This window comes from Amphiura filiformis, chromosome 17, assembly GCF_039555335.1.
Source record: "Amphiura filiformis chromosome 17, Afil_fr2py, whole genome shotgun sequence".
Classification (NCBI taxonomy): Eukaryota; Metazoa; Echinodermata; class Ophiuroidea; order Amphilepidida; family Amphiuridae; genus Amphiura; species Amphiura filiformis.
In genome coordinates this window covers 30,746,520-30,761,072 of record NC_092644.1, presented here as the reverse complement: position 1 = coordinate 30,761,072, position 14,553 = coordinate 30,746,520, and the positions used below count along the sequence as shown (strand labels likewise).

Genomic DNA, 14,553 nt, shown 5'->3' with positions numbered 1-14,553 from the left:
TTAAATCAGTCTGTCCACGATGGTTTAAAGTGGATGCCCAATCATGAGTGGAACAAATAAGTTGGGTGACAGTTGACAATTTTCCCCAAACCGTGTTGATTGTCCAATAGGATCTTGTTAATGGATAAGTGTTTGGCAATGTGACTAAGGACTACGTGTTCCATGATCTTGCACGAAAGACATGTAGGCCTAAGAGAGATGGGTCTATAATTCCCGGGGTCACTCTTTGGTCCTTTTTTGTACAGCGCTGTGACAAGTGCACTACTCCAATCTTCAGGCATGGTGCCCAAGTTGTAGGATTGTTGAAACAGGAACTGCATAGCAGGGGCAATCCCCGGGGGGGGTTCTTCGAAAAATTTTGTACGGGGGTGTGCCACGCAGACTTTCGGATGCTGACTTTCTCTATACCTACTTTTTGCTGTTTTTGCTACCCATCAGTATACCAATTTTCAAGAAAAAGCACCCAAAAAGCACCCAAATTTGCCATAATTGGGTGCTTTAATGGCATTTTTGCCCAAATGCGCCCAATTGGGCGCATTGGTATCCACTGAAAACCCACCCATCGATATACCAAAATCGCTGAAAAGGTACCCCAAAACCGTGGCACATCCCCGTATACCTTCAACCAGGAAGAACCCCCCCCCCCGGGGGGCAATCTCGAAAGCAACTGTCTTAAGCAATCTTGCCGGAACCTCATCTGGTCCGCAGGCCTTTAATATTTGGATTTAGATTGGTGAGCTGCTTGGCTACTCCCTCCGTACCAATGGTCAGGTTGCCAATAACTGGGTATGGAGATGCATTTTTGCAAGGAATGTTGTTGAGGTCCTCTGTATTGAAAACAGACTGGAATTGGGTGTTGAGTGCGTCTGCTTTTTCAGAATCTGTGGTGCATATCTTTCCTTCAGACTTAACTGGTGGAATACCAGTGTTCTCGGTACATTGAAACATGTATAAGATAGTAGCAGTTTTATAGTCAATTTGTTGCCAAAAACTAAAATCTCGCAAAGAAAAGGCGTGTTTTACGTGTATTTCAAATGGACGCTGAATTGGTGGTGTGCGCCCGGAACGCGGGTCACGGGCTCTCTTCAAATTTGTCAATATTTTGTCACATTCGCAATTTCTAATTTTCTGCCGTAAAGAGGTAAGGTTTTGCCCCGGGTTTTGCATTCTTTTTCTTCGTCTTTCCGTTTCTGTGCATTAACTTCCTAATGTACACTCGCACAACCTGAACATGAACGTGTAAATTCAAGTTATACTTGTCATGTGTCACTGACACGATGCCATGATTGCAAAAAAAAAATTATACAATGTCAATGGTAAGGTAAGCTTAAAAAAAGTGATCCTCTCATGCGCATCCAATGATATCATTGATACCCCGGGGGGTGTTCACTCCCATTGTGGCCTGTACACCATCCGCGATAATCAATTATTGAAAAGCACCATATTAAACAAGGACTTTAAAACCCTTTTGCTAAAATAGGTACCGTACCCTAAAAAAGTCCTGAAAGTAGCTCGTTCACGTAGCGGTTTCGTTGTCCCACTGGCCTACTGTTAAAAACGTAGATTACATGGCGATTGGAGTGTTATCGTCAGAGCACCTCGGACTAACCCTAAAGGTGCATGCGCGCGTATAGTCTCATGAGACTCACTCATCAGTCCTACGATACAATACGCCGTACCTACATTATACGGTAGGCATGTTCATAAAATTTTGAAATTTAATAAATTCACCTAATTGCTTTCATTAAAAAGAGAATCATTTAACTTAAAAAATGAGGGGTCAATCATGTATGTAGGCCTATAATTGGCAATGTTATGAGGAAAAGTTTGCTCGCCTGAATGTCCCAAAATGGGCCAAATTGTGTGTCCCAGCATTATCAATGGCTTCCTATGACATAACATGTGTGTATGCATTTTATGGCTAAATTTTTAAGCACAAAGGGCCATTTTACAAAACTTTCGCAAATGTTTCATGAAACTAGAGTACCTGCGGCTGTGAGGGCACTGTAGCTGTACGTGAGAGCACCACCAGCATCAGATAATGATGCTGTTTGACCCCCCAATGACCCCATATGACCTCTGACCCTAGATGACCTTGGCTTGATCCCCTTTGACCTTTGATGACCTCAGTTTTATTTGATACATCCGTTTGAAATTTAGAAGCTATGAATGCTGAGAAGACATTGCAGTCCTCACAGGGAGTGGTGAAATCTTCCTGTTCCTGTCATATTGAGAATTTGTTATACCATGTTTAAGCCCTCGTAGCAAGGACTCCACCCACCAAGTCTGTGCCCGATCGCACAAAGTTTGAAATGTGACCCCCTCCGCAATGACCTTTGACCTCGGTTGACCTCAATGGTATTTTGCGCATATATTCCCCTCGTAGCAAGGATTCCACCCACCAACTTTGAGCCCGATCGGAAAAAGTTTGAAATTTAACCCCTCCATAATGACCTTTGACCTCGGTTGACCTCAATTTCATTTTGGGCATATATTCCCCTCGTATGAAGGATTCCACCCACCAAGTTTGAGCCCGATCGGACAAAGTTTGAAATTTGACCCCTCCGTAATGACCTTTGACCTCGGTTGACCTCAATTTTATTTCGGGCATATATTCCCCTTGTATCAAGGATTCCACCCACCAAGTTTGAGCCCGATCGGACAAAGTTTGAAATTTGACCCCTCCGTATGGACCTTTGACCTCGGTTGACCTCAATTTTATTTCGGGGCATATACTCGCCTTTGTATCAAGGATTCCACCTACCAAGTTTGGGCCCGATCGGACAAAGTTGAAATTTTGACCTTTGACCTTGACCTCCGATGACCTTTAAAACAACCCCATAAACGTGGAATGCCCGATACCTATCTATATCCAAAATATCGGAACGATGCGTCGAAGCGCGGCGAAACGCATAGCCGGACAGACGGACAGACAGAGCTTACGATTTTATTAGTATAGATGTGGCTTTCATTACTTGATAGTATCAAATATTATTCAAATGCATATTTTCTAAAAATCATGCTAGGTTGGAGCTTTGAGGGTCAAAATCCAAATTTTCTTCATTTTCCTATTGGATTACACAGTTAAGACAGGATCTTGGTGCACAAGTAAGCTTAATGAAGCCCGCCCTCACATGTTCAAAATGTGATCATGTCTACCTACGGACTGGCTCACGCCATTTTGTTTGTATATATGGGAAATACACACTTATTGACTTAACGGTATGCGCAGGTCCAGTTCCAAAATTGAAACCCCCGGCTCCGACCGGGAGTTCCAACAAGTGCTGTGTATGCGTTTGTATACTGTGTTTAATGTGCATTCACATACATACTTAGCCTTCGGTACGGAGAAATCGTTACTCCATAAATGACCCAATTCGTCGGGTGTATTACATAGTGACGGATGTTAAACTTTGCCAGAAAAAAAGTTTTTGAGTTAGACGCGATCAAAGGGTACGCCGATTTGTGATCAACCATAGCAGAACACTGTCAAGTAAAACCCTCCAAAAGTTGCTGTATTTTAAAAAACTAGTATCTAAAGTATCTTGAAACATCCATCACATGAAGAATTATTCGCTATTAAATCAGTAAAATGATTACAAAGTTATACGTCAGTATGTAAAAACGTGAAAACGTTGCACCCTAACATCCGTCACACATCCATCCGTCACTATGTCTTGCGCCAATATCGCGCACGCTAATCTGGTCTCTCGTGTTGATCTATGGACATCCGTACTAGTACTCACTCTCATGATATAGCTAATCACACAAGCTGTAGCTTCTTTTTACAAAATGCCAATGATTGTATTCAGTTTTTACCAATTTACACTGTATTATCTGTAAATTTGGAGCCGCCTCTAAACGCCTCTGAACATATTTTGATCATCTTTCAATAACCTACTCATTAAAAAGGATCATATTTTCATTTTTTATTACTTAATCATCGCTTTTATATTGTAAAGTTTTGAAATAATGTCTCTAAATAATTGTCGAATCAACTTGAACCATTAAAAATTTATTAAAAGTGATTTTTTACTAAAATAATGATCCATTGAATATCTGCTCTACGTAAAAGTTTTATACCCAGTTATCAACATCCGTCAAGAAATCATGTAGGTTTCAATGAACAATATTGAATTACGTACGTTCAAATTGAAAAATAATGTTTTTACATAGTGACAGATGTGACAGATACGCCATACAATTTAGTTGTTTTTCCGAGTAAATGGCGTTTTACATAGTGACGGATGTTTAGATACGCCACTATGTAAAACGTCGGGTAATGTAATATATCAACATCCGTCATTTGCATAATTAATTAACTAATTAATTATGCAAACTTGAGCTTCAAATCTTGGTAATATTATACTACTCACTATTTAAAATACATTGGCCAATTTTCATAAAAATGACAAAAATCAACATACGTCACTATGTAATGCACCCGACGAATTTTGGACAGTCCAAAATGTTGTTGAAGTGCATTTTGATGTGACTGCCCGTCGTGATCAGCTGTGTATACTTCTGAACTTCCATAGCTTTACACAGTGTCATGCTTTAGCGAATCTGACTAGATTTTGAATGCAACAGTCTCAAACTCTTTGAATTGTTTCACCAAGAGGTATTTATTTTATGACATATTTTGCAATTTCTCCCATTGAGTGCAACAGTAAAGTGTCCCCTTTGTGTCAGAGTCCACCTCCCCCCTTTGCCAACACCCGACCGGCACCAATGTAACATACAACAACATCAACAACAAAAACACAACATTCATGCCAACAATTATGTATTTGATTTTTATGTTGAGTTTCATTTTTGGTCGCCACCTTTTATTTTTTTTCCCACCATCAAGGTGGCGCCCAAGGCACTTGCCCGCCTTTCGCCCCCTCACTATGCCACTACATACAGGGGGTGTACTCTAACAGTTGCCAGCCTGACAGAAATGTTGCCAGCCCGACATTTGCCTGAGTCATACATGTAGTACTATTATTTAAAAAGCACAATTTACACAAAAATATAACTTAAAATCTGACAAATTCCAGAGCTAGCTGGGAGCTCTGGAGCAGCTCAACTCAGGGTTGTGATATTACAAGTTTATTATCCTCAATTTCCACGCCAGGCGGGCAGGTGCCTGACAGCAAAGTTACCTGTTTACAAAGTTACAACCCTGTACAGCAAGAAGCTGTGCAGCCAAAAGTGCTATTTAACGGTTTCGTTGGATAGATGATTCAACTGGACAAACGAAATTATGTTCAGGAAAGTCTGGAGAATCATTTCTGTGAAGTTGGGGTTCTATTCCATTCCCATGGCCATGGGCGTGAAGCCCAGGAGGGGGAGGGGATGTGTCCCCCACCTTTCGGCAAAATGACCACACTTTTGTTCTTTTTAGCCAGTTTTGACAATTCAGGCCGAATTCCCCACACACACATTTCAAGCCAGATTGGCGCTTAAATGTCCATGGCAACGGTTACGCTATTATACATGTAGGACTTTTGTCATTTTTAACCCAAAAATGTCATATTTAAGATATTTTAACTAGCTAAATCTTTAAATCTAAATGGAATGGTCTCTACTATGTGAAGGATGCCGTCCAAAACATTTTCATGGATTATTTTGTCATTTATTGTCTGAGACTCTCTGCTGGGATATTTTTATGATCATACCTTCTATTGGGGCTCGGTATTGGGGTTGACCATGTTAGTAATGAAAGGGTCTATACCATCACCAACACTGTGCCTTTTATCAACTCGATCAGATCACGACAACTACGATTCCTGGGACGTATCCTGAGAATGCAGGAAGATGAACCATGCAGAAGATATGCTCTCGACACCCCATTACATGGTAAAAGAAGACCTGGAAGGCAAAGAACATCCTACTTGTCTTATGTGCAAAAACTGTTGGACAACTTTCTACTGCCAGATGCCATTGCCACTTTGGCTTCAGATCGTAGTTCATAGAGAAACTTTGTAGTCGCCTGCTTGGCAGCCGAATGAAATGAAATGAATGAATGAATTGGGGTTGATTGTAATTAAGACTGTTTAAATTATCTAGCATCATAAAGGCCAAGTAAAAAAAATACCAAATGATGTTCCTGAATTTTCAAAATGAGGAATATTTTTTATACTTTTTTACAATGCAAATTGAGTGTAGGAATGCATGGCCTAGAACTTGAGTGGTTCTTATCATATTTAAAGACATATACCAGCACCAGGGTGCTTAGCATTCTTTGTTGCTTACTTTCTGAAACTCCATTCAGTATTTACCATCCTCCGTGTAATCTTTCCGGTATTTTGTTCTGTTGAGGAAGTCATTTTTCTCTGGAACTCTTCATCTGCTGCTGGTATATCTGGTGGCATGCTTAAGGTACTTTCCTCGTCTTCTGGAAAGGTCCCATCAGCTTGGAAATTATGTTGTGTCATTCCTATTCTCAAATCTGGGGACAAAGCATCCTTTACAAAATACTGTCCCATCTCTCTCCAACCCATCATTGCTAAGATTTCAGAAAAGGTTATTCATAAGCATCTCTCCCACATGCAAGATTCAATTCGAATTCATCTACAACAGAAGCCATCCTTACAGCCACCTTAGACTAGCACAATGCCATCAAAGCCTGCAAAGATGGTTGCCTCTTTTGATCTGGCAAAGAAAGTCTGCCATAAAGTGCCACACAGACTCTTGCTGCAAAAACTTAAGTGCTTTTGGTATATCTGGTCAACTGCTGTCACGGTTATTATTTCCTACCTTACAGACAGATGCAGCTTGTTACCTTCCATGGGTGTTCCTCTTGCTTTTTATCAACAACATATCTCTAATCCCTTTCTCTGCAGGTAGCAAATTAGTTTTATACTGATGACACTACTCTGTACAAACCAATAAGCAACAATCAGGATATATGATTTTCAACATGTTCAAGATGATGGTTTTTTAGTAACTCCCTTTTCTATTTTTATAATGGAGTGAATAGGAAGTGGACACCCTGAATTTGTAGAATTAGGTATTTTTGACCATTTTGGACACCCTTAAGACACCCCACTGGCTAATGCCTTGCTCCACAAAACCTTTTTTGTACTCTGTACATTTTCCTGGTACATCAATTTATTGAATATAGCAGCTCTGCCTGGCACCCACTCAACCAAAACCCTATCAAGTCACCTGGAGTTCGTTCAGAGGTTTGCCTGCTGGGTTATATTGCAATCCTCGGACTTGGATCATGACAGTCTCCTTTGCCAAACTAACATCCCCTCTCTTGAGGTCCAGTTTGACTCCTGACTTACCTGAACATGTTGTCTCTTGTTCAATCTTGCCTGCCTTAAAGGCATCAGTCAAAGTGCTCCAAAAATAGCTTTTGGCTGCTTCCCTTCCCCTTTCTGTATGTCTGTTTGTCTTGTCAGTCAAAATTAATAGGTAAATTTTCACGGGAAAATTTTCTAGACACGTGACACCCATGGGCGCAGACATATTAGCAATATGGAATGTGACCCCGAGCACAGCGGGTGGTCTTCCAATGTATTTGAATAGGAAGAATTAATCCTTTGATGCAAAATAAGTTACTTGTTGCAAGTTAATAATATTATGGTAAGAGTTTCCATAGATAAATATTTTTTTTGTAGGTAGATATTTTTGAAATTACGTTTTGATGATATTGTGAAAAAATTAAGATTACATAATATTCAATAAATTTGCAATGCACAAATTTCAATCAAAATTGCGGCCAAGAATACTATTCCAAATTACTAAGACTTGAATAACGAGGTCACCGCCGTGGGTCAGGGATCAGGCTTGAGGTTACACTCACATTAATACGCATTGGTCATGTGTCTTGAAGATGTTGTGCCGCCCCCTTGATTCCGGGGGTCAGGAGGTTGTCCCAGACAGGGTATGGATTGTCTTTAAAATTACATAATAATATCAAATATCTCCCCTTTATGCTGCTTTGTGAAAAAGCGAGAGCATTTTCAGCGTAAATGTGAATAAATAGCCAAATTTGCAATCCAATACCTTGGTATACGTGAATTGCATTCTGGGCAGGCAAGCAACAATAACAATTCCCGTTCAGTATGATTTAATGCTGACATGCTGTACAATGCCCGCCCGTATTGAACGGAAAATATTTGGGTTTTTTTTCGTACTGTTTCAGAAAAAAAGGAAACAAAATATATTTCCCCTTGCAATATGTACATTTCAAATGAATATAAAAAAGTTTGGGTTAAAAATGGAGAGGAAAAAAAAAACCTTCCGATACCAGGTTTTGAACCGGGTACCTCTCGGGTAAAAGAATGATGCGCTAACCAATTGATCTATTTGGCCCACTGAGAGCGTTGAGGAATTTTTGTAATTATATACGGCGCACCATCTCCTCAGCACTTAGTGTCGTTTGCTTTTTTCACAGAATGTATATGACGCGAAACCAAAGTAGCTGTTGAGGAGACTGATGATTCGCAATTAATTACCTGCCCAGAAATCCAAGTAATTTTATTATTTACAAAATGGTAGCCTATAAAAACCACTGCGTTCCATGATTTCTCCGGAAATACATTGACTTGGAGCGTCAAATTGCAGGATAGTAATGAGAAAAATAGTATCTATTATGTGATACCAAAACCTCATCAACAATGAAAAAAATCGGGGGGATGATGCTGTCAATCGGGTTACGGACCTTTAAAGCATGCATGTGAAGTAGTTCAAAAAATCAGAACAGTACTAAAAATTACACTAGCAAAAGTTACCACTTTGAATATCAAATTTTCCCCATTTTCAGAACATGACTTGCAGAATTCCACAAAACTTGCACTACTACCTGAAGCCACACATCTGTAAATATTGCAGAAGACAATTCTATGATACTCAAAGATACATGATTCATCTCCGTCGCCACCAGATGAGGATTATACCATATTGGTATGGCAAGAAATCACACCAATGGAACTCTACTTCTGAAGAGAAGCTTTACAAGAATTTGCATCAATGGAGCGATATTGAGGAGGAGATTCAGGAGAAGTCTTACAGTTTTCAAACCAGTGGTAAAGGCTACACGCACAAGGCCACATTGAAAGAACACCTATGTGATGTTGAAAGCACCAGAACCACAGAGAAGCCTTACATGTGTCAGTATTGTAATAAAGGCTGCACGCGAGCAGTCAATTTGAAGCAACATTTAAAGATTCACAACAAAGAGAAACATTACCAATGTGAATTATGCAATCAACTTTTTACAGAGTTACAGAGCATGGAAACACACAAACTTAGCCGAGAATGTTCACCATATCATTGCAGTATATGCAAAAAAGGCTTTAAATTCATTTCTGAATTTAATAGGCATCAAAAAGTTCACAGTGAAAAGAGGCCTTACGTATGCCAATTCTGTAATAAAGGCTTCAAACATAACAGTAACTTAAAAGAACATTTGAGGACTCACACATTGGAGAAGCCTTACAGATGTCAAATATGCAATAAAAGCTTTGCACAGAGTAGCACTCTTAAAGCACATGAATATACCCACACACACGGGAAGCCGTTTAAATGTCAAATATGCAACAAGAGCTTTAAATTGGAAAATAACATGAAACGGCATAAACCCATTCATAATGTTAATAGACATCAAGTAATTCATAGTGAAAAAAGGCATTTCGTGCATGTATGTCAATTCTGTAATAAAGGCTTCAAATTTAACAGTAAGTTGAAAGAACATTTGAGGACTCACACATCGGAGAAGCCTTACAGATGCCTTATATGCAATAAAAGCTTTGCAAGGAATAGCACTCTTAAAAGACATGAATATACCTGCCACACACACAAGAAACCATTTAGATGCCAAATATGTAACAAGGGCTTGAAATGTGACATGAAAAAGCATCAAACAATATGTGAACATATTTATATCAAGGAATCAATCTGTTCAAGTGATGTAACACAGTCATTGCAACTGCAAACACAGGAGAACCCAATGCACAAGGCAACAAATCAGAAATTAGAGAAACCTTACACATTGAAGAAGCCTTACAGTTGTCAAGAATATTTGCCATATCATTGCAATGTATGCGAAAAAGGCTTTAACACCATTTATGAATTTAGTAGGCATCAAAAACTTCACAGAGAAAAGAGGCCTCATGCATGTATGTCAATTCTGTAATAAAGGCTTTATTACAGAATTGACATACATGCATGGGGGACTGCGCGGTGCCCGGGCGCATCAACTTCGACAGTGGATGTTCTGCGCCCCCGAGCGCAGAACATCCACTACCGGAAGTTCTGTGGAGGGGCGCAGGAGCTCCACTGGTGGATGACGTACATACATGAATAAAGGCTTCAAACGTAAAAGTCACTTGAAAGGACATATGAAAATTCACACATAGGAGAAGCCTTACAGATGCCTTATATGCAATAAAAGCTTTAAAAATAATAGTACCTCAAAAGAATAGAACCCTCAAAGAACATATATAGTTGCAATAAAATCTGTGCTGATTCAGATAGCATAAAAACACACAAACTAAACGGAACACGTATGCCATTAATGCAGTACATGCAAAAAGGGATTTGCCACTGCATATAATTTAAAAATTCATGAGGTAGTTCACTGTGAAGAGAGGCCTTTCGTATGCCACTTCTGTGGTGGAGGCTTCAAACTTAACCGTCATTTGAATTTACATATGAGGACTCACACATTGGAGAAGCCTTACAGATGTCTAATATGCAATAAAAGCTTTGCACAGAGTAGTACCCTTAAAGGACATAAATACAGCAACATAAATGATGAAAGGCCATTTAATTGTCAAATGTGCAACAGGAAAGTTGACCTGAAACGGCATCAAGTAACACACCAAAGAGAAAACATACAAATGTAAATTATGCAAAGAGAGTATGAAAACACAATCTTAACTGAGCATGTATGCCATGCAGAATATGCAATAAAGGCTTTAAAACCGTTTGTCATTTAAATAGACATCAACAAATTCACAGTGAAAAGAGGAGCTAGGCCTTAATTTCCTATGTCAATTCAGTAATAAAGGCTTCAAAAAAGGACATTTGAGGACTCACACATTAGAAAAGCCTTGCACGGAATAGTCATCTTAAAAGACATGGATACACCCACACAAATGAGAAGCCGTTTAAATGTCAACAATATGCAATAAGACCTTTTAAGGTGGTATTTGATGCATTTTCTAGAAATTAGAAAATGCTTTGAGCTTGTTTTAAACAGATTAATTGAGTAGGGTAAAGTACACTGATCAATATGCTTTTTGTTTGGAGTAAATCGGACATACGGTTTCCAAAATACATCAATTTATATTTTCTTTGTATCCTATTGTTTTTGTCAATAATCAATATAGTTCATGAGCTAAAAGGACTGGAAAGGCTCATTAATATGTAATTTTGCCAATATTTTGCTAAAAATCAATGCATAAATGTTCAGGGTACTTTTATTTATTTTGCATACTTTAGCCCTGAAACTTGGTCAAAGTGTTTCTAATATGTTCTAATGTATTATATAGTGAAGCTGCCCTCTAATTTGCATATTTGCATAACTAATGAGCTAATTTGCATAAATGCTAATTAATTATGCAAATATGCGGCTTCACTATACAATACATTAGAACATATTAGAAACACTTTGACCAAGTTTCAGGGCAAAATTATGCAAAATAAAAGTACCCTGAACATTTATGCATGGATTTTTAGCAAAATATTGGTAAAAATTATATGTAAATGAGCTTCTCCAGTCATTTTAGCTCATTAACTTGATTGATTATTGATAAAAACAATAAGATACAAAGAAAATATAAATTGATATATTTTGAAAACCGTGTGTCCGATTGACTCCAAACAAAAGGTATATTGATCAGTGTACTTTGCTCTACTCAATTAATCTGTTTAAAGCATGTTTAGAGCACAGCATCAAGTTTAAACACAGGAGCGCATCAATATTTAACCTATCAATCAGTGGCTAATAAAAGGCTACACATGCAAGACCATATTGAAAGAACACAAAGTGACGTTGAAAGCTTTGGCACCACAGATAAGTATAAAGACTATATACACACAGCCAAATTAAGATTATGAAATTTTCCCGGGGAAATTTTGGCTGATTTCTTTTCCATGGTCCCTAGCTGCTATCTTTTTATTTACATTGTACATAATTATTATTTGAATTTTGCTCATTCTGAAATAAACTTGTATTTCTGGCATATATTGAAGTAATTTTTATTACTTTGCTGTTAACATGTATGTGTGTGACGATATCAATTTTTTAAGTTTGCCAAACTCATTGTTTTCATTTTGTTTTCTCTTGAATATTTGGTTGAGAGATATTTACATTGTCGGCCTATAATTTAAGACCGATTTAAAACGACTAGTTTGCATATGACGTCCCCGGGATGACGTCCTGTCAACCAGACCAAAATGCTGTACTGGGCAGGTCAGCAACCAATCACGTTGCACCTTTGCCCTGACGTCAGACGCAAACTTTTTAATATGGTCTTCAATTATAATTAACATCATGCTTGTCATTATATTCTGACAATATTGCGACAGTTGATGAATTCGTACCAACACATTAGTAATATTTTGTAGCATTCCCATGGGTTTTACCCTAGGTCCTATAATGTTTTAAAACTTTTCTTGCAGAAAATGATCCATAGTTATCTAATTGCTTTTGAAATATTAAAACGTTACTCACATTAAAACAGGCATTAAACTGAATTTAATCAGGACCAGCACTCATTTTAAGCTAATAACAGGACTCACTTTTAAAGTAGCAATCATTATTTTTAAAAGAAGAGGGTCTAATATCCAATGGCATAGCTATATAGCCTCCATTCAACACCAATAGCTCAAATTCTGACCTCAAATTACAGAGAAACCCCCATTTTGGTTTGTACCATTTCCTATTTCCTATTTCCTGGGTACCGGTATAGACTGTATGGTGATGGGCTATATATGCTTCAGGACAATGAGTGTAGCCTGGTATTGAGATTATGATATAGGAGGCAGTTAGTATGGACTGAAACAAGATTATGTAATCTGTTTTTTTCCACCCTTGGTGGTAAAGAACCAATAATGTGATTTTTATTTTACATGTACAAAAGATGTTTGGCATAACCCACTTGGTCTGTTCCAGGTGTGGCCAGTCCACATTGGTCCACAGCATGGAGAAGGTACAACACCCAGTTGAGCTGCTAATTTCAAAAGGGTACCAGCTGCTGCTCTAAAAATCCAATTGATTTGTTTTGACTGTCTAAGTGTTTTAAACTGAAAGCATTTGGTAAACGTATATGTAATGACTGCATATGGCTTGGTCCAAAAGTGCCAGATTCGAATGAAGCTCATAATGCTCCCTAATCCTAACCCAAAACAGAACCCTGATTTTTTTTATCATAATATCAAAATGGTGCATATCATGGAGTTCAACAGCCAGTAGCCAGTATTTTGGCCAAAAAAATATTTCCTGGTTCAGGTTGGTTGGCAGAAACCAGGAGCCATTTTAGGATTCATTGGCTCGATTGCATTTATTTTGACCCTTGGTGTAAAGTTGATTGAACTTATGTGGATTGTTTTTTTTGTTCTCTTTTCAGGCCTTCAAGATGGCCACAGCTAATATGGCTACAGAAACCACAACCCCAGGACATTTAGGAGACCCCTCATATCTTTCCCATTTGTCATCATCACTAAACCAGCTCAGACAACAGGCCTGTCTTTGTGATGTCACAGTCATCGTTGACAACCAGCGATTTCCTGCACACAAAGCCATTTTGAGTTGCGCAAGTGAATATTTCCAGAGCATGTTCACATCAGGGTTTCAAGAAAGCACCAGCAATGAAGTGACTGTTCCAGGAACTGGAGGAAGTTTCTCTCAACTGTTAGAGTTTGCATACACCGGCTACTTCACTCTGTCTCCCACCACAGTAGCAGGTGTCCTAAACATGGCTTGCTATATGCATTTCTCACAGGCTGTAGAAGTCTGTGCTAATTATCTGAGTGAAGTTAAAGACAGTATCACCATCGATGACTGCTTTGAGATCTGGTCAGTTGCGAGCAATCACGGAAGTCTTGCAGAGTTATCGGAGTCTTTCCGACGCCATCTAGTGCGTAGCTTCAACAAATGCGCCGAGTCACAGAGTTTTCTGGAACATTCCAGTGTGGATTTTCTGCTGGAATGTTTGGGGGATGAGGAGATAGAAACAGATACAACAACAGAGAAACAGGTGAGTAGACTAACTAATTGATTAAAACTATGATTGGCAATTTACTGGGAAATATTAGCATTGTATTCAACCTATCTACCTACCGACCTATACCTACCTATCTCTCCACCCATCCAATATACCCACCTGAACACCAACCCACCAGTCTTCTGAAAAGCACAGTATTTCAAGGGGGGAGGTGTTACCCCTTAACTCCTGCTGTAGCATATTCCTCAGTGTGCGCTTTATTTTTCACAATTTCTACAGCTTACAAAATCTTCAGGAAAATTTGACAGATCCCACTGATATTTGTCCATTTGTTTATCATTCCAGATACTCCAAGCAGTCATAGCTTGGCTGCAGTTCAATTAGG

At 38.8% G+C, this 14,553-nt stretch overlaps 1 protein-coding gene across 1 annotated transcript; it reads left to right on the top strand.

The window, feature by feature from the left end:
- The first annotated feature begins 1,095 nt into the window (after nucleotides 1–1,095).
- Nucleotides 1,096–14,552, top strand: LOC140137132 (kelch-like protein 26). The gene is made up of 3 exons (XM_072158788.1): nucleotides 1,096–1,141; nucleotides 13,572–14,201; nucleotides 14,514–14,552. The coding sequence occupies exons 2-3, from the start codon at nucleotides 13,581–13,583 to the stop codon at nucleotides 14,550–14,552; spliced, it is 660 nt and encodes a 219-aa protein (XP_072014889.1). The 5' UTR covers nucleotides 1,096–1,141; nucleotides 13,572–13,580.
- Nucleotide 14,553: the final 1 nt, after the last annotated feature.